General features: G+C 43.1%; 2 protein-coding genes across 4 annotated transcripts in view; one reads left to right on the forward strand and one right to left on the reverse strand.

Moving 5' to 3' along the window:
* Nucleotides 1–1,666: 1,666 nt before the first annotated feature.
* Nucleotides 1,667–4,029, reverse strand: xrcc2 (X-ray repair complementing defective repair in Chinese hamster cells 2). Of its 3 annotated transcripts, none has more exons than XM_042067515.1 (3): nucleotides 3,879–4,029; nucleotides 3,438–3,519; nucleotides 1,667–3,166 (listed from the first exon to the last, which is right to left on the reverse strand). In XM_042067515.1, the coding sequence occupies exons 1-3, from the start codon at nucleotides 3,897–3,899 to the stop codon at nucleotides 2,331–2,333; spliced, it is 939 nt and encodes a 312-aa protein (XP_041923449.1). In that variant the 5' UTR covers nucleotides 3,900–4,029; the 3' UTR covers nucleotides 1,667–2,330. The 3 variants fall into 3 exon arrangements, with proteins under 3 accessions (XP_041923449.1, XP_041923448.1, XP_041923450.1); XM_042067514.1 differs by having other exon boundaries at nucleotides 3,438–3,532; nucleotides 3,879–4,027; XM_042067516.1 differs by lacking the exon at nucleotides 3,438–3,519 and having other exon boundaries at nucleotides 3,879–3,980.
* A 691-nt stretch (nucleotides 4,030–4,720) lies between these two features.
* Nucleotides 4,721–20,771, forward strand: part of actr3b (actin related protein 3B) — a 29,543-nt gene continuing 13,492 nt past the window's right edge. The window contains exons 1-7 of the mRNA XM_042067517.1: nucleotides 4,721–4,813; nucleotides 4,935–5,001; nucleotides 6,001–6,056; nucleotides 6,869–6,993; nucleotides 7,449–7,559; nucleotides 8,339–8,434; nucleotides 8,736–8,843. Coding sequence (XP_041923451.1) covers nucleotides 4,958–5,001; nucleotides 6,001–6,056; nucleotides 6,869–6,993; nucleotides 7,449–7,559; nucleotides 8,339–8,434; nucleotides 8,736–8,843 — 540 coding nt within the window. The 5' untranslated portion in view covers nucleotides 4,721–4,813; nucleotides 4,935–4,957. The remainder of the gene's footprint in view (nucleotides 4,814–4,934; nucleotides 5,002–6,000; nucleotides 6,057–6,868; nucleotides 6,994–7,448; nucleotides 7,560–8,338; nucleotides 8,435–8,735; nucleotides 8,844–20,771) is intronic.

The following is a 20,771-nucleotide window of genomic DNA, read 5'->3' on the forward strand; positions in this document are numbered from 1 at the left end:
AACTGTCTGTTTATGGCATCAGTGTATGAGAAGAGACTGCCTGCCATAATGGATGAAGTGCGCTTAAAAATGCCTTTCATTAATCAATCCAATGGTGAGGCACCATTTTATGCTCCATTTTTTAACAGTTATGAAGAGAGACCTTACCAGTACAGACAGCGTACTTTGTTTTGACTGCTGAAACTAAAGTTGCAGCCATGTACCTAACAAATATTGAGGATACACACTTGAGGATGAGACTGTCCTCCCCAACAGACCCCCCCCCCCCCCCCCATATGAAATCCCTGCACAACAAACACACAGATAACCTGACAATTTACAAATGATTCATGTGATTTGCATTATTTTCAGAATATTGTTCTCAATTTTAGTTTTACCAACAGTTCTGAGACAGAACAAACCCATCATTTCTAAGTAAAACGTCATCAAAATACCAGACAACATCAAGCGTTTAAAAAGGTGATTCACTGTTCTAACCAGATGCAAGCTGTTTTCTTATCAGGTGTAAAATAAAGAAAAGATCAAACTCACAGACCACCAAAGAAATTGTTTTGTTCTGGTGCCAACTTTGCCCCAGCTTCATCCCCCTTCATTTGATAGCAGGGGATTGATCCATGGCTTTATATGTGAGTAATGAGTGAACCTTAGTATTGACTGAAGATCCAGGTGATTGTAGGGAGGCAGTCTGAGTGAACAATGGAAGAGACTATAATAGCTGTCCAACTGCCATGCTATTAAAGCAGCCCCTGGTTGCCAAGATCTAAATGTTTATTGACCATGAGTCTTTAAAAGTCACAGGTGTTTCAACCTCTGAGGACTGACAAATGGATTGCATAGAGAATCCAGGAAATATACCTTCTTAACAAAGCTTAAAGTTTTGATTAACAATAATATTTTTTCAAATTCTTAAAATTTTTAAGAAGTTCCAAATGCAGTAAAAACTCTAGCAAAATATCCACTGATCGAGTATAATGCATTTTTCCTACCACGATTTACTCTGCTTACCTTCAGTAATCAATCCCTCCACATTCACACATTGCACCCAGTTCTCACCCCTGAGGGGGAAGCCTAGGCCATCTGAACAATGAGACAACCTGGCAAACATCTGCTGCGGAATGAGAATGGCGAGGTGTGTCATCCTTGTGGGAACCCAAAGCAACAACCAATTCTGCTTAATTGTTCCGAGCCTGAGCATCGCTCAAGCGTTGCAGGCCAATGCCAACAAGACGCAGGCCAACAAGAAGCCGAGGAAGCTGAGCAGCCATTGTGAGCACAGTACAGCTGGCGCCTGAGCAGACCCATCAGCCCACTCGCATCTGACACATGGCTGGTAATTAGTTGTTTATTTCTTTCACCACCCACCCCCCCTGCCACAGGGCGAATGTATAGGAAACAAGGATAGCATGTCAAAATACAAAGGCTAATTAGATGGTGAGCTGACCTGCAAGGATGTTCTAGCGGTTTGGATGCAGTGTGAGTGGAGTGGGGGTGAGATGAGATTTCAGATGGAGACTCTACTTTGGGACTGAACTTTTGATGCACTAGGCAAGGTTCTTTCCTAATGTTCATCAGTTACTTACCAGGAGAGGCAGTTACAGTGTATAATTTGGGCTCTTCATAGGAAAATGATAAATTGCTAAGGTCAAAGAATTGCAGGGCAAAAGTGTAGGCCTGATGGTTTAAAGTCTGAAAATACACCCATACAAACATAATTTCACTGAAATGTTAACAAATTGCTTAGAAGCTCTTTTAAAAATTATTTTGACAGACCAAACAATATTTGATGGTCTTGATCCAAATTACATTTTTGTGATCAGAATTTTCACAAAGACTTATTTTTTCATCTCCGTAATTAAGATACACAAAATGCACCAATGAAACAAGGTTATGAAAAGTATTTGTGAAATATTCTACACAAAACGTTATTTCAGGTTGTCAGACAGCAGAGAACCAGAGTCTTGAAGCCTTGAGGAAGTCCACTAAATCCACACTTACACCAAATTGTGTATAAAGTTGGCACTTTAGTAATGCACACAGAAATGCAATAACTGAGATCACTGATAAAGTAATAATTGAACGATAATTTAACATGTTAATATCCCTACATAGACTTACATTAAATAGCCATATTGTTTGAATGGAGGCTGAATTAGACAGTAGCTCTAAAATGTTCTATTTCTCCAGAGCTGGGACAAAAGTAATAACAAGGTCACAAACAACAAGAAGAAACAACAAAAAGGTCACCACTGAACAAAACAAACCAGTAGCCTTAATCACATGAAGATGAAAGTAGCCTTAGTCATTACAAAATTATAAAATAGTAGCCCTAATCATAAGAACTGCAACCCAGTATCTGCTATACAGAATGAGCTCCTCTTCACTCCCCTCGTCCTGGTGGTGGTACACGCCACAGAGAACACGGGCCTTCTGCCCTTTAAAATGTCACTCTTTGAGAACACCAACCTGTGAGTGACCAGTCTCTGCCACGCCCGGCACAGGTATGGCTTATCAAAGTCAACCACGGTGCTCCATCGGCGAGAGTTTGAAGATGAGGATGATGATGATGAAGGTGATGGTGCCTCACACGGTCTGGGTGCTGTGCTACTGGATGCTTCAGATGACCCATAGTTCCTCATAACGGCGTGCACGGTGGCAAAAACCACAATGCCATAGTCCCTGCGAAGCCGATCTAGGAGCTGGGCACACTTCCGAAGGTTGGCCTCCTGCCGGGGCACGCTCTCCCCACCGCCGCTCCGGTCCTGCCAGTAGAAGGCGGAGATGCTGTCCAGGACCAGCAGGCCCAGAGCGGGCCTACTGCTGAACCAGCCCTCCAGGTAATGAAAGCTGAGAAGCATCTGTGCCGAGCTGCTACAGTGGACCACAAAGAGCCTCCGCAGGCATGCCTTCACCGTCTCCTCATCACCCTCTTCTTCCTCAGTGCCCTCCTTTGGATGCTTCTCGCTTGCGGCCCCCGCTGCCAGCTGAGCCAACCTGGCCTCTAGGATGGTCACCAGACGAAGTGTGTCAAAGTGGAAGTCGGTGTCCACAAACATGACCTCTGCCTCCAGGCCCCCATGCTTTGTTGGCAGGATGCAGCGCACGATCAGGTGGTACAGCATCTCGGTTTTAGCAGTGCCCTCTGTGCCATGCAGCTCCACAATGTCTCCTGCAGAAACGAGAAGAACCCATATTGTTTAGGATGCAAGAAAGTCAGTGTTTTTTATAATGAATCTTAATCTAGAATGTCACACTGTTCAACAATGTGGCCACATCAACTATCTAAATGCAGTTTGGAGTAGCCTCTCTTCTCATCTTGTTAAAAAGTTGGCTAAACCAAACAGCGGGGTCCACTGGCCTACTAGGCATTCGAACTTTGCCACCAACCCAGAGAGATGGAAGATCTCTTTAAATGGGTGGTAGCCAGCCTACGAATATACCTTGTAATGGTCCACAATCTTCAGGAAATAGTTGGGGCTCGATGTCCTTCAAACACCGCCGTCCTTCAAGCCTCGCAAACAACTGTAAAAACAACCTTTGCTGGTATTACAGAATGACAAAAAAAAAAAAAAAAAAAAAACACTGGCCAGCGAGAATATGACATCTGGCTGAATGGCTAAGGAACCGGCTAACTGATTCGATTTCGACCAACTCGGTGTTTAGGTTGAAATCATAATTTCTGCCAATACGGTGTTTTGGGTGAAAGCAGCAGGTTGTGTTGACAGTGCAACCAGAGAATGTCTAATAGACGGGCTCTGGTGCAACAAGAGAAGTCAAAGACTACAAAATGTTTGATATACACAAAGTAATTGTGTTGATTATAAAGCTAACCTAGACATAGGCCTACACATTTATGTAGAAACAACAAACTATCTCCTTACCTGAGCACCGGTTTCAGACATGCTGACATTTCTTATCCCATTTTATTTTTCGCGCACAAAAATCACACTGCAGCTTCACTTCCTCTAGCAACTATTACCGTAGTGTTAGGAGTATAAGCACTTCTCCTAAACGGCAACCTGATTTTTGTGTTGAAATAGCCTGAGCCTGACCAGACGAAACGTGTTCACCGGACAACCTTGATATCCAATCCAATCAAACAATTCGAATGAGTAACCATATGTTTTGCATAGGCATTGTATTTTTGAAATGCAATGTAATCATATAAGAGCAAAATCAACTGACATTTCACATGTGCACATTTGTAATTATTCATAATAGCCTATCACAGAATAATTAGGCTAGGGTCTACAGGAGAACTTGCCCAGGAGCTAGATGCCCACACGAGCCCACAAATAAACCTGATCATGTTGTACAATCTTATGAAATATTTCAAAAAGGAGAGGGAAATTACAACAGCGCCATCTACTGTCAGGGAACAGTGAAATGCTATGTTCGGCAGTAATCACAAGACCCTAACATTGTCTGTTATCAATTGTTCGGGAAATGAATAAACTGAAACTTTTAAGATCTCACTTTAAAAGGGTGATATAGCCTATTCAGAAAGCCACATGGTGGGTCTTGGCTCTATTATTATAAACAAAAACTAATAGTGTTTGATAGGCTACATGTTGTTTCTGGAAAAATAGTAGCCTTGTAGACATTGATAAATTAGACTATCAATAAGGACAACTACCAGAATGTCTTTGACATTGTTCTAAACCAAACGGGCATAGGCTAGTAGCTACCAACTGGAAAGCTTTCCGGTGCTGTTCTATTTTTTCCGCGTTTCCTTTTGACTCGGGAAGTACTCGCACTGTCATAGGGAGAACTAACGGTGCATGCGATAGCCGGGCACAACCAGTTCATCGACCAGGTCTGTAAATTACTGTTCGAGTTTACATTTGTAGTTAGCCTACATTGTATTTCAATGCCTATTATCCTGTAAATATGAAATGATGCGCGTTAAGGCAAATTTAAGAATGGTCTGTTTTTAGGCGATTGTAGCAGCATCGTCAGCATGGCAGTACCCCTACCTCCCTGCGTGATTGACTGTGGGACGGGGTAAGTTTGTTTATTTCAGGGAGCATGTCCTCTGCGGCACTGCTCCTTATAACACAACACTGGTTTGTATTTAGTAGCCTACATTAAAGGAAGTAGTCTAATAGGCTACACAACATTTTCCCTGCTGCAGCTGAGGTTGCACATCATATTCAAATAATATGTAGCCATTTATGTAGGCTACAGTAGCATAATACAGACAGAGAATCACTGACATGACAAAATAAATAATGTTTTACAAGTTTTATCAAACATATGTGTTTTCTATTTTGTAATGTAATAACCCTATTTTACATCTCTGTTTTCATATCTTATCACCAGTGGCACATTTCCATAATAGGAAAATGGGTCATGTGTGCCTCCAACAAGAGCTGTCACTGTGCTAGATTTTTGTGCTTTGGAGATTGTCATTTTCATCAGTGATGGTCTACTGTAATTCTGGAAAATGAACTAAAATCAAGATTGACAAAAGCAAATGGTTAACAATGAAAGTAATGAATATCACTAATTCCTGTAAGGTGCATCTGACTTGCAAAGTGAAGAATTGAGTAGCTGGCTAAACAGATGAGTTTTCAGGTATGATAGCAGTGCATTATGTCCCCCCTGTAAGTGAAAATGGCACATTTTGCCGGAGGGCAAAACTGCGGTGATCAAGGTCATTTGTAATTAGTTGGAGCTTGTTTTTGGCCGCTTTGGAACAAACCAATTTCCACTGAACCCACTTTTACCCCCTCTCAATCTGTTAGGCTCCAGTTTTAATGAAAGAGCTTATACAAGACCCATGACTTTATGTTCATAATTGATAGGAAAGGTCTGAGGTTCAAATATCCCATTAAAAGTTTTCATCAGAGAGGAAAATATCACTTTTCTACACTTTTTTGAAGGGACAATGAACTATTTAAGGACCATCAGGACTCTTTATTAAGCTGATTATGTTATTTTAAATAAGACATTATCAAAATGAGGCCTTATTAGGGAGTTGCTGTTCCTGTTTGACTTCAGGTACACCAAGATTGGATATGCTGGTAACACAGAGCCACAGTTTATAATGCCATCATGTGAGTACAATTACATTTTAAATCAAATTGCTGGAGGCAAATACTGTATCTTCTGTTGGATGATGTTGCTACATTGTAGATTGGCTTCAATGCAGAAACATTCAAGCAATAGAATAATTAATGTTTTTCAGGGTCCCATTTAGTGTGCATATTTGATTTTAGCTTTTACTTGTATGACTGTATTGAGGTTCTCTAAACACATTCATGAATGTAGAGCATTCTCTGCACTTGTCTGATGGAGCTCAATCTCTGCACTTGTCTAGAGCATATCAATCATCTGGTACTGTTAAGTAGCCTATTGGTCTTTTCTATATTTACATGAATTAAAGACTATCTATCTATCGGTATTCAAGTCAGAATTCAACTCTTTTTTTTTTTTAAGCGTAATTAATGCGCAATCATACAGACTTCACCTTCAGTGAGAGAGATACAGTACATGTGGTGAATATAATGCCAAGTTGTTCACCTTCAATTTGATACCAGTGAGCTCTTTTGAACCCAGCTTTCAATTAAACCTGGCCTGGGGGAGAAGCTAATTAAAAGACAACTGAGTTCTACATCATTGCCGTGGCCAGGTTACCTTGAGCGTGTTCGCAGATATCCAAAATTCTGCGCTCGCTTTGTTTATGGAAAGAATCGTCTAGCTTGGTTTTTTGTCACAATTTCAGATGGTGTCAGCTTTTTTTACCTCTAGTATGACCTTGAGTATGATGGCCTCAGTGACAGTCCGTTTTTGCTCAACAAATAGAAGGCATCAACATGAGATTGACTGTGGCGTATTCCATAGCAGTATTGTTGTGGTGTTTCCTCAGGCATAGCGATCAGGGAGACAGCCAGTGTTGGAGACCAGGCCCAGAGAAGGCTGATGAAAGGTGTGGATGACCTGGACTTCTTCATCGGAGATGAGGCTATAGACAAGCCCAACTATGCAACCAAGGTGTTGTGTGTTTAAAAACTGTATTTTGGAACCACAGTTTGGAACTGTATCTTTGATAATGTTTGGGATGATGTTTATGGGAAGTTGCTGCCTGTCCTCACCTACTTAGATGTATTTGTGTGGTACAAACCACTGGAGAGTACTGTAAATAGTTCATTGTTTGACTCAAACTGTATCATCAATGTACCATCAACAGTGCATGTTTTACACTTGATTATTGATTTCTAGCCAGGACAAAACACGCACATGCTATTATTACTCATTTAGCCATATATATTTATTTTTTACCTGCCTTTGTCTTTTTGTCTTTTTCTTTCTTTCTTTCATTTATTTTTGTCTTTTTTCTTGATCTCCCTGTCTTTCTCTCTGAGATAATATTTTTTTTATCAGAGCACAGGGTCATATTCAGTCTCTCTCAGCCATTTTCTCACTTGCTGTTCCTCTGTCTCCAAAAGTGGCCAATCAGGCACGGTATCGTTGAGGACTGGGATCTGATGGAAAAGTTCATGGAGCAAATTATCTTCAAGTACCTGCGGGCTGAACCTGAAGATCACAATTTCTTAATGGTGAGGGGAATCAGACATAGCTAAGGGTGTGCTCTGCTCCATGTCAGGTCAATTATGGTTGTGTGTATTTTTGCTGTATCTTACTAAAGTACTTCATCATTAAGCTTTTGGGTTTTACTTCATCAGCACAGTTATTTAGCATTACAGAGAGACAGGAATGTAAGACATGTGAACAATGTAGAACGCTTCTGAATGGAACATCAATGTAGCACTTGACAATGCTTCAGTAATATAATCATTGATTTTGATCTGCAGTGTCTATGCTTTGTCTATCCTAAAAGAAGCAGGACTTACCGGTACTTCATTATGCATTGATAAATTGAATGCATTCTCAAGCAAATATGTCTGTTAAGGGTATTTGGTGTTTTCAGCTCATCTGGCTAAATAAATCCTTAAACTCACCTCAGTCAAGTTATGTCTATGGGATAATAACACAGTATAATTATTTTACCTTAAAATAACAGCTTCAAACTCATTTTAATGACACACTGATTTACACTAAAGAAAACTATATCCAGAGTCTCTGATATTGCCAATGCGTGTCTGGAACAGTACACTATGTAATATTGTTATCACGGAGCATGACTCTTTTAGTTGGTTTTTAGACAAATTGGGTACCCCCTTAGAGTGAAATGGGTACCTACAGTAGTACATTGAAAATGAATGAAAAGGGCAATTCCTACAGCATGTTACTTTTAACAAACCTGTTGCAGTTGCACTGACCAAACCTGAGAGTTTAACCTCAAACCCTGCGTTGGATGCATGTGTGTCTCTCTCAGACAGAGCCTCCTCTGAACACCCCTGAGAACAGAGAGTATTTGGCAGAGATAATGTTTGAGACCTTCAATGTGCCCGGATTGTACATTGCAGTGCAGGTACGTTTCTCATAAAGAGTGTTGGGAGGAATCAATAAAGAAAAGCCTTGGTCTTAAAACCACTCAGGGAAATAGACTTTAATTCAGTTTTATGCAATAAAGCATGTTTATGTCGTAAAATTTGCTCATGAAAGCTTTTCAGGCCATAAAGCCCTGATGACTCAAATTCCAAAAAGCTGCTGAAAAAGTTCGAAAACTTAAGTGAATTAAATGTAGTTTGATACATTCAAGATTTTATTGCGTACCCATTTTTTTAAATATCTGATTTTATTTTTGTTGGCGGTGTTTTTTATTTTTTCAGGCAGTGCTTGCCCTGGCGGCCTCTTGGACATCACGCCAGGTCGGAGAGCGGACGCTGACGGGCATAGTGATTGACAGCGGAGATGGAGTAACTCATGCCATCCCAGTGGTGAGCTCAATGCCCTTCACTGCCACTGAATTCGTTATTTGTTATGACTAACACTAACACATTATGAATACCGAGAGTCTAAACACTGAGCTGGGTGTGTTACTGTTTCTTACTGTAGTACTGGGCAGTGACGACACTTACCTCACCAATGGAGCCAGTCTTCATTTGCCTCCCCCCCAGACATGCTCCTTAATTTACTCTGGCTGGTTGTGAGAGAATTTCAGCTGAATTTGGAGGGAATAATAGTTTGATTGTGTCCAGAATGTGAGCTGCCCAGTGATGAACATTGTGAGATTGAGGCTTGCCCACCCCTCTCTTATATCAGGATGACCGCAAGAAGAACGACTAGGCAACTCAAAACTAAAGTGAAGCGGGTGCGAGTTTTATTTACAGTGCAGTAGTAGTGATTAACAAAAGAGAAAACAAAAACTGAGGATAAACGGAAAACAAAACCGGCCTCAATCAGGCAACACAAATATAACTACAACAAAAGACTGTTTAGATAACGATCACAATAGCACTTTCTCTTGCACTTACTTCTCTGCACAGCTTCACAGCAAGCGTGCTTTACCCTGGCTCTCTCTCTCCCCAAATGAAAACCCCTGCCCTTTTGAAGGGCTCACAATCTACCAGAGAGCTGTGATTGGACAGACACTAAACCAATCAGAAAATGGCATTACAAAAACCTTTAAAAACATACATTTAGAAGTACATACAAATTACCACAATATCCCCAGAAAATAGCTTTTAAAAAGTAGAAAACATACATCCCACATTTACTCAGTATGCATGAAATAAAGCTACAAAACAATACTTACTCACATATTATGTCACCATGACAATCAAAGTTCGCGCCACTGAACCGGACAGTGGTTAAGAACATTGGTTCTGCAAGGGCTCCGGTTTCCCCACGGACCATTCCGATGGAACACCCAATGGCAGCGGTGAGTGAGAAATATTTGTTTGTAGTGCGGTGAACTATTGTGTTGCGAGTGGAATATGGGACGAGACAACTGGTACCTGCGCTGCTCGCAGCGATGGTAAGTACATGTTTTAACTGAGAAATGTGTGCGTTTGTGACGTGTGCATTTTCGCGATAGCCGCGCTAAAGGCAAAAGTTTGAATAAGGTCCACCACGTCATCCAGATAGGCCGCTGCGTAACCGCCCGTGCCCTCCAGGACACGGTCCATCAGCCTCTGGAAGGTTGCTGGCGCACCCTGCAAGCCAAAGGGCATGGTGGTGAACTGGTACAGCCCCTGCGGAGTACGAAAGGCTGTGTACTGCTTTGCCTCCTCCGCCAGGGGCACCTGCCAATACCCCCTGCAAAGGGTCCAGCGTGGTGATGTAGGACGCCCTCCCAAGCCCCTCGATCAGGTCCTCCAGCCTGGGCATTGGGTAGGCATCAAAGGTGGACTGTGCGTTCAACTGCCTGAAGTCAATGCAGAAGCGTATGCTCCTGTCCTTCTTCAGGACCAGCACAACTGGACTGCTCCAGCTGATGCTGGACCTCTCGATCACGCCCAGCTGCTTCATCACCTCCAGGTCCTCCTGCAGAGCGGGAAGCAGACGCTCTGGGATGCGGTACATGCGTTGCCGCACTGGAGTAGTGTCCTTCAGCAGCGGGTCGTGTTCCACCAGCTGCGTCCGTCCCGGCTGCTCAGAAAACAGGCCAGGAGGAATGATGGCCTTCAATTCCTGCGCCTGCTGAGCCGTCAAGTGGGAAATCTCAGGGTCAGTTGGTGAAACTGCTGACGGGAAGAACTGCTCTGGTGGCTCTACATCACCCTGCACGTCCTGCACCATCAGCTGCTGGCTGGGCACTTCTTTACGGTCCCGCCACTCCTTGAGCAGGTTTACGTGGAGCGCCTGCTTGGTCTTTCGACGCCCCGGCATCTCCAGCTCATACGTCACAGGCCCCAGCTGACGTGTCACCCGGTATGGTCCTTGCCACCGGGCCAGCAACTTGTTCTCGGTGGTCGGCAGCAACAGCAGGACCTGCTGCCCAGGCGCGAAGCTCCTCTGCCTCGCCCTCTGGTCATACCACCGAGCCTGGGTCTGCTGGGCCTTTGTCATGTTGTCCTCCACGATGGTCGACATGTCCTCCATCTTCTGTCGCATCTTCAAGACATATTAGAGCACACTGTCCTGCTCCTGGGGTTTTGGGGTCACCCAGGTGTCGCGCAGAAGATCCAGTGGGCCCCGGACCTGACACCCATACAGGAGCTCGAATGGGGAGAAACCAGTGGATGCCTGTGGTACCTCCCTCTAGGCAAACAGGAGGTATGGCAACCACTGGTCCCAGTCTTTGCCATTGTCTGCCACAAACTTCTTGAGCATGGCCTTCAGGGTCTGGTTATACCGCTCCACCAGCCCATCAGTCTGGGGATGGTAGGGAGTGGTCCTTATCCCCTTAATCCCCAGTAAACTGTAAACTTGCCTCAATGTTTTTGACAGAAATGTGGTACCTTGGTCAGTGAGGATTTCGTGTGGTATGCCTACCCTGGAGATCAGTTGGAGAAGTGCACGTGCAACTGAACCTGCTGTGATTTTGGATAGTGGGAATGCTTCGGGGTAGCGTGTTGCATAGTCACACATTACAAGGATAAATCTGTGACCTGAGCGTGTTCTCTCAAGGGGTCCCACTATATCCATCCCTAACCTCTGAAAGGGAACACCAATGATGGGTAGTGGATGCAAAGGGGAAGGTTTAGCTTTGTGTTTACTGGTCAGTTGACAGATGGAGCATGAACGACAGTAACGTAGGACATCAGTGTACATGCCTGGCCAGTGAAAACACTACGCTATCCTCTCCAGTGTCTTAACAGTGCCCAGGTGTCCTGCCCATGGTATGTCATGCCCCAAACACAGCATCTTATCTCTGAGACATTTTGGGACAACAATCTGCTCAACAGCGGCATCTTCTGGTTGGTGGTACAGCAAGTCATCTTTGACAAAATAAAACTCTCCATTAAGATTAGCAGACTCTCCTGTCTTAACACCATCAATCTCAGTAACCTTAGAGAAAGCATTTTTCAATGACTCATCACTTTTCTGTAAGTCACTTAAATTACTCGGTGGCTTCCACACATCTTTCAAATCACCATCTGGCTTTGGTAGTTGGCTTACAGATTTCTCTGTTGTCCCCTGCATTTTAGCTAGCCTGCGTGTCTTAGGCGTCTTATATACTGCAGGGAGGTCAATATCCAGGTCAATGTCAGTCTGACTGTATGGCAACATATCACACACAGCCTTCGTTGCTTCATCATCTGCTGACTGCTTAGCCTGCGCTCTGGTCACCACCATGCTGACTGGCTGGCTGGCTGCACAAGCTCAGGCAAAATCAAAACATCCTGCCCCAACCCTACAGGATAGCGTAGCCCACTCACAATGCCTGCTCTCAACAAAAAAGCTTGCCCCCGAACTTCCAGTCTAATGTCAGCAACTGGGTACACATGTTCATCTCCATTAACACAACATACTCTCAGCTGCCCTTTCCCCAAATCCTCTGATGTGTCTACGAGGTGTGGCTGGACTAGAGTGTGTGTGCTACCAGTGTCTAGGAGTGCATGTGTAGATATGTCATTCACAGTTACAGGTACTGTTTGTACTCTGGACAATGCATTGTCAGCTCCCTCTTCGGGTCTTAGCACACTACAAAAGCCGGACCCATGAGCTTTCCTTACTGGGCAATCTCGGGCAATGTGACCGGGTTTACTGCAGTGGTGACATAACACATGTGGTCTTGGTGGTGTAGGTGCTGGGTGTCTAGGTGGCGGGGTGTAGGGACGTGTAGGTGGCCTTGGTGGTGTGGTGTAGGGTGAAGTGTAGGTGTGTTGTGGTGCTCTGACCAGTCCTAACCCCCTAGGACCAACTCCCCCACCAGGAACACCAGACTTACCGTCCGCGGCTGGCCTGTTGAAGTTCTGGTTGCGGAACGTCTTTGGTCCAGGTCGAGCTGCCAGGAACGCCTCCAACAGTTCTGCCGCCTTCTGGCCTGTGGCTGCGTTGTGCTCTTTGATCCAGACCCGGATGTCAGGAGCTAGGGTGCGCAGATACTGCTCCAGGATGAAGATCTCTCCTATCTGCTCCACCGTCTTCTCTGCTGGTCTCACCCACTTCCTGTAGAGGTCCCTCAGGCGGTCGTACAGCTCACGTGGGGTCTCTTCTGCTCTCACGTCTGGATCCCGGAACCTTTGTCGGTAAGTCTCCATTAATTTCATATTTCGCCAGGATAGGCGTCTTCACTTGGTCATGCTCCATGCCGTTTTGCATGTCCATTGCCACGTACGCTGCTCGGGCTCTACCTGTAAGATACGGCACCAGGTGAACGGCCCAATCAGCTCTCGGCCATCTGTAGGCCATGGCGAGTCTCTCAAATGTCATCAGGTATTGTTCGATGTCATCCCCCTCTTCGAGCTTCGGCACTGCAGCCCTTGTCCAGGAAACTGGAGTCATCACGGCTGGGCCAGATGCCGGGGGTGGCACTGCTTGCTGTGCTGGAGGCCATCTAGGAGCTGCCACAGGAGACTCTGGGGCTGCTGGTACTGGCACTGGAACTGGAACTGGACCTTCTGGTGCTGGCGCTGGTTCTGCTGCTGCGGCTGCTGCTGCCGCCGCTGCTGCTGCTGCCGCCGCCGCTGCTTGGAAGCCTGGGGGTGGCGCTACCAGGTTGCGCGGTGCTCCATCCTGCGGTGAATCTCTGGCGCCGTCATCACCTGGTTGCCTTCGCCACTCTGCTGGACTCCGCCGTTCCCTCTCCAGCTCATCGTGGACATTGTTCAGCTGGATCTGCACACTGCGCCATCGCCTTTCTTGCTTGAGGGCCTCCTGCTGCTGGTCTTGAATGGACTGCTGAAGGAGATTGAAGAGCACGCCCATGTCCAGCGTCTGTGGAACTGCCGTCGCTCCACCCTTGGCACCTTCTGTCTGCTCAGCAGCATCTGGATGCTCCTCTTCCTCCTCAGCTGTGTGTCCCTCCGTGGCGCCTTGGGGTAGACGCCGATATGGTGGAGTGGAATATGGTACCTGCGCTGCTCGCATCGATGGTAAGTACATGTTTTAACTGAGAAATGTGTGCGTTTGTGACGTGTGCATTTTCGCGATAGCCGTAGTGATGGCGAGATGAAGCTTCTTGAACCCTTGAAGCTTTCCAGCCAAATGTGTTGAAAAGTGGTTCATTTCTCGAGGCTTCGAATGCACCCTAGGACACCTACTGGTCAATAAAAATACAACACATAACTAGACTGCATTTCCGGCGGGAACTGCGAAAGTGTGCTTGCCCTGGTCCGGTCACCAACGTGAGCAGACAGTGACATACGCTATGCTGAACCTGGCTTGATCCAAGCATTTTAACAGTGCCTTTCAGTGTTGGAGCAGTGGCAATACCTCAAAAGCTCTATTCAACTATTGCCTTGCGGGGTGAATGCGGTTCGTTGGATTTTACCTGTGGCCTGCCTTCGAATTTAGCTTCTATGACAAATCAAATCAATAACATAAAACAACAGCAGTGATTGGCTGCAAAAATAAATAACGTCACGCGTCTTGCACCTCTCAAACTGGGCAGGTAACCTAGAGAAAAATTCTGAATTTTTGAAATATATGAAATTATGAAATATGACTAAGGCATTAAAATGCTGCTTGTTTGTCAGGATACTTTTTCACTGATTTATTTTAAAAATATGAGCTATGAGTTTATATATTCCATCCCCTAATTCTGTTTTTACTGGTTTATTTGACAAATAATCTATATGGATTTGCTCTATAAAGACCTTATGTCTGTTTGGGATTGTTTTGAGAGCCTATTGATGTATCTCAGAATAAAGGAATGTCCACAACATTAGTGATGTTTTTTTTGTGTGTGTGAATGTATTTTACTTAACTCATTGAATGTAGCTGGATACTCATGAACTCATGTCTCTCATAGCCACAATAGGAGTAATTTTAGCAACACCGTATTTTGTGTGGCCCATAACGACCCAGTGGATCATGAAAACGTGCCAAAATTCACATTCTTTGCTTGTTGTTGGTACATTAATCCCATTCAGATTGCCACTTATCTGTGATGTAAGAGTTCAGTATAGGTTTAAGGTCTGGGGCAGGGATTTGACATTCTGTGACTTCTTCATTGAGGGCTTGCTTAGCAGCACTGTCCGCTTTCTCATTTCCCCTCAGACCAACATGGCCTGGGACCCAGCAAAAAACTACACTCAAGTTCTGGTTCTTTAGACGTTCTAGTTGATCAAGCTCAGCTTTGGTTGTACTTTTTGCGTGATATTAAAGCCTACTGGAAAGATTTTAATTGCAATTTAATTAAATGCAATTTACTTTTACGATTAATTAAAATTAATTTATCCCTCTCACCCATAGTTTTCTATTTATTTACAAATGTACATAGGCCTACTGTAATTACATTTATACGTAGTTATTCTACTGATCTTCATACTATTCATCCTGCACATAGACTTATTCTTACTACTCTTATAATGTTGTTTCTGCACTACAATGACACTGTTTCCACACTGCACATAGCTGTATGTTATGTACATATCTGTTATATATTTGTCATATTGAATATCCATATTTATTCTGTTTTATTATATTCTGTTAATACACTGCATATATCTATATTATTATTTCTACTATTATAATGTTACTGCTACATCTACATACATTATTCTACTTATTGTATGAGATAACTGCTAATACACTGCACATATTTATATTTAATTCATATTACTCTAAACCACCTTCTGTAAATCAACTGTATACTACTGTCTACATTGCACTATATTTCTTGACCTGTCTCTGTATATTTCATCACCTTTCTATACTTTGCATCACATTGCATGCATACTGTAGCTACATGAATAATCACAGCTAAGATCCTTGGTTGCTATGAAGGCCAGTCGTTCTAAATGGATGGTTGCTATGGCCAAAGGCCAGTTATCTCTGCCGTTGTCAAGCGGGCATATCCTAACCTTATCTTATTTGAAACATCTCTATTTTACTTAGCCTACTTCCATACAGTGAGTCCCATTAAGAAGTGGCCACTTCATTCGCGCTTACCGTGATTCACGCAGCAACATTATTAAATTGATCTGTCATCATATGCCTATGGCAACGTTTGCAAAGAGGAGAATCTTTTCATTTGATTTACAATGAAACGTTACATTTAATGTACATGTAAACAATGAGTAGACTAGTTTTGGTTGTTGTTGTTGGTGTTACTGCATCCCTTAGTTATGCCTACAATGCAAAATTGTTCCCTCATGATTGTTAGCTCCTGCAGATGCATTTCAAAACATCGCGACATGAAATGCCACCACAAAACATTGTTTGTGAATCGGTCTTATTAGGAGTCCTCGCTTAAGCTGTCACAGACTCAGGCGTTACTTTTAGGGCTAAAATGCTCCCTGAATTACTCTTAGTAAAAAAAAATAGGACTCCTAAAGTTACGAGTGACGAATTTACGAGTACAAGCATCTCATATCAGATGACCGTGACATTACGCTAAGCAACATAAATCCCATAACGTTACAGCAACATCTCCTCCCTATGACATAGCTAGCTAGCTTCTAACCACACAAGACACATTTATGTGGACCACTACAACATGACTCATTATGTCTGTAACTCTATAAAACACTTACTTTCATAAAGGACGCACACCATCCAGCACATACACATGGAAACCGATATTTTAGGTACTTGGCCACAAACTCAAAACGTGTCTCTCTGAAGCTCTGTTCTAGAATCTTTGCTCTGAACGCTGCGTTGCTAGGCAACATCAAATAAACGAAATGAGAGTCTTTTCAAGGTATTAAAAGTGTAGGCCCTACGTGTGATTACGAATGGATGTGTGTGGTTTGCAATTAGAATAAACAAGAAATAACATTTCCAATAATTTCCCATGATAAATGACATAATATTTGCACCTTCCTTACTTGTGAATAGGGTTGGGTATCGTTTGGGTTTTATCCGATACCGGTGCTAAATCGATACTTTTAAAACGGTGCCGGTGCCTGAACTGGTACTTTGTTTTTAAAATGTTTTAAATTAAAATGGTCTAAAGCATGAATTGCTTTTTTTTTTTATTAATAAGACAAATTTGAACATGAAATTGAACTGATATATTCAATTTACTATCAATATCTCATTGCTCCTACGAATAATACATTGAAAGATTAATATCATGCCATTATGTTGTTTAACACCGTGAAATAAAGTTTTCACCTTACAACTTTGCTGATAACATTTCAAATAAATGTCAGTTAGCGCATTAGCAAGGATATTGTGTAATGTATAGGCTAGCCTACTGTTGATGTTGTTTCATAGCCTTTTGCTTGTGTGTAGTTAGGCCCACTGCTAGATTTTTACAGGAGCTCGCGATATCGCTTTAAAGTAAGCTACTTGGGCTCACGCAAGCTGTCAAACACTGTCCACTCGCCTATGTGGTGCACCCCTCTGGTTTATACATCCAGTTTAGCTAACTGTATCTGGATGTGTAGCTATCAGAGCCTGACGTTAGAGATGGCGCATGACATGCAGTGATGCCTTGTATACATTTTTTTTTTTTTTTAAAAAAACGCTATTTAAGCACCGAAATGAGGCACCGAAATCCACGTTGTTATTCGATGCAGTTACTACCGTTTGTGTCGGCACCGGTGCCATATTAGAACCGTGTTTCGGTGCCCAACCCTACTTGTGAAGCTCACACCGTATTTCAAGTACACTAGTGAAATGTAATACTACGTTGCCACCTAGCGTTCAGATGTAGGCTATTTAACATTAATGTGACATTGCTTGCTTATTCTTTCGTCAACTCCATGCTTTTAGGAAAACAATCTTTTTATCATAGTTCCCTCTTCAATGAGCGATTACCAGCTCGTTTTTGTAACAGAGATAGCTGTTTATTGTCCCTAGGTTTACAGAAACACCTATTCATATTAATACGTAGCCTATGGAGTGCTGCCGACCACTGTTCCAGAATGCCTTGCATGTCTTTACAACAAAACAACACTGTAAAACCTAAATGCCCGTAAACATATGCATTTGCATACTTGTAACATTTTTAATAATACTCTCCCATCATGATATTTAACAATAATGAAAAATTTAATTTGAATACCGTCAGTGTAAAAAATAACTGTACTACGTCAGCAATAAATAGCTAATGTTCTCTTTACCATTTCAGTTCGTAAGTCCATACTATCCCATGGCAGAGCAAGGATTTCATGATTGGGCAAGGTTGCTCGGAGACATTGTAGCTGCCTAGAGACATTGTGCATACTTGGAAGGCATTGTGATAGAAGTGCAAGTGCAAATGTGAAAGGTGATAGTTACCAAATACCTATGGGTGGTTTGCCAAATGCTGGAAGCTTTTGGAATATTTCTTTTTTTTTTTAGCTTATGCACCTTCACATTGGAGTCCCCAGGTCATATAGAAAATTTGGTATCGATATGTGACAGTGTTCCTGAGATATGGACGACTTCCTGTTTCGGAGCTTCGCCGCCGATTTCGTTTGGCTGTGACGGGCAAACGCTTTCGAAAATCAAAAATCCTTCTGGTAACTTTTGTGAGGCTTGCTCCAAGGATAATGTACGTCAAGTTTCGCGGCGTTCGGACCAAATTTGTGACCTGTGAAAATGTAGTTTCGCTTTCTGTTCAATCCAATATGGCGGACGAACGACACGCCCACCTGACGTCATCTTCGTGAGCAACTTACACCGTTACTGACCGGACGTTTTAAAGTTGGAACGGTGTCTCTGTCTCAAAGGGCCTAGGCGCTAGAGCTGACAAAAAATTAGGGAGACGGGAAAAATAAAACTTAAGAAGAACAATAAGTGTGCTGCTTTGCAAGCACACTTAAAAATTCCACACACAAGAGCAATACAAAAAGCGCCATTTGGTCTGCAAATGTTTGATACATTCATAAGTACAGGCATTGGGGAATACAACCGATTCCCATGTTGAAATATTTCCTCTCTTTGTAGCCTAACAATTAAAGTAGTAGCTATAGGCAATCTCTGAAAGTTCATAAAAAATCGAGACAAGGATCGAACCCAAGTTGCAAGATCCCTAACCTAACGCCTTGCCCAGTGTCCCAAAGAGTGACTTCATTGTAGTGAAATATTTTCTCTTTTTGTAACAAATGAAGTAGAAGGTGATCCGCGAGAATATAATAATCTCGAGGAAGGATTGAACCCAGGACGCGCGATTTCTAGTCCAACGTCTTACCCAGTGTCCTATCCTACAATCAGCCTTCTTCCAGAGAAAAAATCTATATTAAATTGTAGGCTGACGTTGGGTAAAATGACACAGAAGAGAGCAAAGTGCTTTTGTAACTGAGTATGTTTGAAGAACAGAGGGCAGTGAAAGTGCTTTGGTAACTGGGTAGTATTTTAAATAAACAGAGAGCAGTGAAATATTAACCTGACAATAGCCAGATGAATGTCGTTCCGCTTAGCTCCGCCTAGCTTCACTCACATCCATCTGGGACCTCTTCCATTGAGAGTGATTTCTGCAACCGACTTTATGGTTCAGCCAATCAGGACGCAGGGCGGGAGTTTCATAGATGTGACATAGCGTAGAAGCGACTGTGAGACTGTTATCAGCGTCACGGGTTGGCTTCGATGTGAGTGGTTGAAGTAGCACGTCAGTAGATGACGGACAAGTGGCTTATTCAATCATATGCAAGCATTTTTTGATTAGGCCCAGCCTTCTGAAGCAACACTTCAATGGATCGGTTCCAGATGGATGAGTGGAGCTAGGCGGAGCGAAATTCATCTGGCTATTGTCAGGTTAGTGAAATATAGGCCTACAACCAACCAACGAATGACAACTACCCGCGAGTAGGCTACGTATTCGAGTATGGGGCATCTTAGTCGAAGCGTCCTGCCTAAAGTAAACCACAACTCGAAGCAGTGGAGCCAAACGAGGCCTCGAACGTCACGCCTGACGTCAAATTACCAATACAACTCAAGCCTCGATACGGGGCTTTCCTGGGAATGGCTTGACGTTCTCGACACGCTTCGGAGCCTCGGTATCAACCGTAACATCACTAGATAGCCCCACTAAAAGGCAAAAGTTTGAATAAGGTGTGTAGGAGATGCTCAGGTGTCTGGGTCTATGTGTGTGTGCGAGTGCGCTTGCGTGTCAATGGGAGTGTCTGTGCGTGTCGGGAGGTGTGTGTGAGTGTAGAAAGGATGTGTCGCTGGCGTTTTGGTGAAAAATGTGACTACCACACATCTTCATTTTTCACAAACATGCAAAGAACTGTGACTATATGCTTTGCATTTGCATCTCAATGCAAATCCCTATGAGGAAGTCGCTCGTGCTACAAAAGGGGGTTTACTATTAGTCGACTAATGGTGGAATCTGTGATGTTCTACTTACAGCATACTGTCTGCAGTTATATAAATGTCAATTAAGAGTACCAAAGCAGTCATATTATTGGTCCATTTTATCACAAAGCACAAGTTTTTATAGAAGGGAGGTGCTGAAAGAAACTGCTATTGTTATCGGTGAGTAATATACACAAAAGGTGAAGTGGAATATTAATTGAAGGATGTGAAAATTAAATGTGTTTTTGTAGCCCTTTAGGGAAAAAAATCACATGCAAACTGTAATATTCTCATGAGAGCACCGCTGCTGAAAAAGATAATATTGTGTTTCATGGCAGCAAAAATGGTGCTTGTTTCAGAAACAAATGTTTATTTCTGTTACTTAACTTATAACTAATCTGTACAAAGAGAGTGAAGACACCCAGTCTGTTCATGGAAACACTTCTCTTAGAAAGAACAGTCACATTAAGGTGAAGTGAGAGGAAGAAATGATACAGAACTGAGCGCATCACACCCTGTTATCCTGTGCTCTCATGTCTACCAGAGTTCAGTGGACCGACTGGCAGTGTAAGTATAGTGATAGT

Source organism: Alosa sapidissima, chromosome 17 (assembly GCF_018492685.1).
Source record: "Alosa sapidissima isolate fAloSap1 chromosome 17, fAloSap1.pri, whole genome shotgun sequence".
Taxonomy (NCBI): Eukaryota; Metazoa; Chordata; class Actinopteri; order Clupeiformes; family Clupeidae; genus Alosa; species Alosa sapidissima.

What these genes read in the sequence shown, in the direction of transcription:
- xrcc2 (XM_042067514.1), bottom strand. Translation starts at nt 3,907, where the DNA reads ATGTCAGCATGTCTGAAACCGGTGCTCAG. An exon ending in TGTCTGAAACCGGTGCTCAG is followed by an intron (nt 3,533 to 3,878) that starts GTAAGGAGATAG and finishes ATACCAGCAAAG; the next exon opens with GTTGTTTTTACAGTTGTTTG. An exon ending in AGATTGTGGACCATTACAAG is followed by an intron (nt 3,167 to 3,437) that starts GTATATTCGTAG and finishes TCGTTTCTGCAG; the next exon opens with GAGACATTGTGGAGCTGCAT.